Source organism: Camelina sativa, unplaced genomic scaffold (assembly GCF_000633955.1).
Source record: "Camelina sativa cultivar DH55 unplaced genomic scaffold, Cs unpScaffold01552, whole genome shotgun sequence".
Classification (NCBI taxonomy): domain Eukaryota; kingdom Viridiplantae; phylum Streptophyta; class Magnoliopsida; order Brassicales; family Brassicaceae; genus Camelina; species Camelina sativa.
In genome coordinates, this window is record NW_010922670.1 from 1 (window position 1) to 3,898 (window position 3,898).

At 47.4% G+C, this 3,898-nt stretch overlaps 1 protein-coding gene across 1 annotated transcript; it reads right to left on the reverse strand.

Annotated features, from left to right (window-relative positions):
* Window positions 1-2,535: 2,535 nt before the first annotated feature.
* LOC104774110 lies at window positions 2,536-3,000 on the reverse strand. Its single transcript, XM_010498778.1, has one exon. The coding sequence runs from the start codon at window positions 2,998-3,000 to the stop codon at window positions 2,536-2,538; it is 465 nt and encodes a 154-aa protein (XP_010497080.1).
* Window positions 3,001-3,898: the final 898 nt, after the last annotated feature.

Below are 3,898 nucleotides of genomic sequence, written 5' to 3' on the forward strand. Positions count from 1 at the left end.
AACCGACATAAGTGACAAACACGAAAAGGCCCATGAAGTGTTTGTCATGCTTTGAACACAAGGTGCTACATCAGGTCACCCCAGGTGGGAGAGGATTCGACCACGAATCTGGATCGTCGTTATCACCCTGAAATGGCGAAAGGTGCTTGACGTTAAACACATCATGCGTCTTCATGTGATCAGGCAACCGTACACGATACGCATTAGGATTAATGCGCTCCAGAACTTCCACCGGCCCAATCTTACGAGACTTGAGCTTATTATACTCATGTAGCGGCATACGATCCTTCGTGATGACCACCCACACTAAATCACCAGGCTCAAAAAGGACCTCCCGCCGTTTCTTGTCAGCCGCGGCTTTGTAACTAGCAGCGGACTTCACCAGGTTGTCGTGAGCTTGCGCATGCACCGCTTGTAAGTCGTCAAAAAACTCAGCAGCTACCCCATGAATGCGTGTCTTGTCCGGTAACGTTGTCAGGTCCAAAGGGCCACGCGGAACCAACCCGTACACAACACGGAACGGACTGAAACCCAAGCTCCGGTTCAGAGCATGGTTGTGAGCAAACTCAGCCTGGCAGAGCTTAGCGTCCCACCCCTTAATGTGATCACCAACCAGACAACGTAACAGGCTCCCCAACGAACGGTTTGTGACTTCTGTCTGACCATCAGTCTGCGGATGGTAGGCGGTGCTCAAGTTGAGACTAGTACCGAGCAACTTCCACAGCGAACGCCAGAAATGGCTAAGGAATCGTGTATCACGGTCAGAGACGTTTGAAGAAGGTAACCCATGAAGGCGATAAACTTCCCGGAAAAACAGAACAGCCACACTTACTGCATCGGTTGTCTTCTTACAGGGAATAAAATGTGCCATCTTAGAGAAGCGATCAACAATCACAAAGATAGAATCATTACCCTTTTGTGTCCGCGGAAGTCCCAAAACAAAGTCCATACTAACATCAGTCCATGGTTGTGTGGGAATGGGAAGTGACAAATACAAACCGGCGTTAGAAGCTTTACCCTTCGAGACTTGGCAAGTACGGCAGCGTTCAACATATCTCTCCACATCACGGCGCAGAGACGGCCAAAAGTACGAGGTAACCACCAACTGCAATGTCCGATCACAACCTACGTGACCCTCATGGTGCAGCTCTCGAATAATTTGGAGGCGTAAACTACAGTCAGGGACGCAGAGACGCAAACCTTTAAAAAGGAACCCTTCATGAAGAACGTAGTCGGTATTGAGGCCCTGCTGAACGTCACTAAGTATACGCCCAAAAAAAGGATCAGTGACATAAAACTCTGCCAACGAAGCAAACCCAGGAACAGAGGTGTGCATGGTGGTAAGCAGACCATGGCGACAGCTAAGAGCGTCGGCCACTCGATTAGTCTTACCAGACTGATGACGGATCGTGAAAGTAAATTGTTGCAAGAAGGTGATCCAAGTAGCATGTCGAGAAGAGACTTTCGCTTGACCGTCTAAATGACGAAGTGCTTCATGATCTGTGAAGAGCACAAACTTACGGTGAACGAGGTAATGTCGCCAATGTTTGATCGCTTGAACAATAGCATAAAATTCGACATCATACGTACTGTAACGACCTCGAGCACCTGCCAGTTTCTCACTATAGTAAGCAATGGGACGACCAAGCTGACTTAACACAGCACCGATGCCAAGCTTCGATGCATCACAATGAAGTTCAAACGCAAGTGTGAAATCCGGTAACACTAAGATAGAAGCAGATGTCAACTTCTCTTTAATCTTTTCAAAAGCCTCTGTTGCTGCTTGTGTCCACTCAAACTTTCCCTCTTTCATACAATCAGCAATTGGTGCCATAATTGTACTAAACTGATGGACAAACCGACAATAGAAAGAAGCTAAGCCATGGAAACTGCGGACCTCTGTCAAAGTTGTGGGAACCGGCCATGATCGAACAGCCTCAACTTTAGATGTATCCACAACCAACCCCTTATCAGACACCACATACCCGAGGAAGAGGACTTCACAAACTCCGAAGTGACACTTTTGTTTACCAGCAAAAAGTTTCTCTTAGCGTAGGACGAGCAACACATCACGAAGATGTTGACAGTGAGCAGTTAACGATTCGCTGAAGATCAAGATGTCGTCAAAGTATACAATAACAAACTTACCAATAAAAGGATGTAAAGCTTGGTTCATGACCCTCATAAACGTACTAGGAGCATTGGACATGCCGAAAGGCATGACTAACCATTCAAACAGACCTTCACGCGTCTTGAAAGCTGTTTTCCACTCATCTCCTGGTCGAATTCGTATCTGGTGATAACCACTTTTCAAGTCTATCTTGGAGAACACTGTCGCTTTGCCAATTTGGTCCAAAAGGTCGTCCAAGCGAGGAATAGGGAACCGATAACGGACCGTAATTTTGTTGATTGCCCGACTGTCCACACACATTCTCCATGAGCCATCTTTCTTTGGAATAAGCAACGCAGGAACAGCACAAGGACTCAAGCTTTCACGGATATGACCCTTTTGAAGTAGCTCCTCGACCTGGCGCCTTAATTCTTCATTCGATAATGAGGGCGATTAGGAAGCGAAGCACCAGGAATAAGGTCGATTTGGTGTTGGATATTGCGTAATGGAGGCAGAGCACTCGGTAGTTCAGCGGAAAAAACATCGTCAAACTCTCGGAGAACCTCCGCAAGTTGCGGATCGATATTAGACACCGCAGTTTGCAATGAAGACGCAGACAACAAGGCAAAAACTATACCTTCCTTCCGAAACTCGGCATCAAATGAAGCAAAAGAGCAGAACGTAGCATAGTTGTTAGATGGTGGAACATTCGTAGGAACCAAAGACGGCTTCGGTGGTTCAGGCGGTGGTGGCAGCGAATGTTCCTTGGAAGGCAAGAGAAGAATCTGATGAGTATCCCATATGAAACTATACGTATTCTGAGCTCCGTCATGAATGATCTTACGATCAAACTCCCATGGTCTTCCTAACAGTATATGACTGACATCCATAGGTGCAATATCACAGTATGTGCGATCTCGGTAAAACTCTCCAATTGAAAAAGGTACCAAGGTTCATTGTGAAATACGCATGGCAACGCCTTCATTCAGCCATCCCAGGTTGTAAGGAGCTGGATGTTCTTCTCGAACCAGGCCCAACTTCTCCACAGCAGCTTCTGCGATGACATTACGTGAACTGCCAGAATCAATAATGAAACTGCAGATGCGTCCACGAATAGTACAGGTTGAGCGGAAGATATTTGTGCGTAACCACTGAGCATCTTGACGACGCGGAGCAACACACGTCCTTGTGATGACTAGAAGACGCCTTTGATCTCCGTGAGTTCGCTTGATAGTAGGCGTATCAATGGAGTCTTCTTCTCCAAATGAATCATAAGCTGTCCCATAGTCTTCGCCTTCCATAGAGTCATCGAGCAACAGACCGCGACGAGACTGGTGAGGACACGCGGTTTGGCGATGTCCAGGTTCACCGCACGCATAACAACATAATGCTGGAGGACGTGTCGAACGACGTACTGGCGGGTCCTCTGATGCAGTGGTGGTAGTTGGTGCCACGGCGGTATCGTTGGTGTCTTTGGAGGAGGATACGGAACTCTGTTGACCTGTGTCCAGGTTGCGGGAACGAAAACCAGTGTTACTCCCATTGGTAGAACGAAACTGTTGTTCGAAGGTTGATGCACGGCGATGTGCTTCAGCAAGAGAAGTCGGATCAAACTGTGCCAAAGCAGATTGCAGTTGCGGTCGCAAGCCACCAATAAACCGAGAGACCAATTGGTTCTCGTTATCAAAGACCTCAGTGCGAGTCAGTAACAGATCAAATTCTTCTGCGTAGTCATCGACAGAACGTGACCCTTGTTTGATGTTTTGTAGACGGTTGTAGATTGTTCGC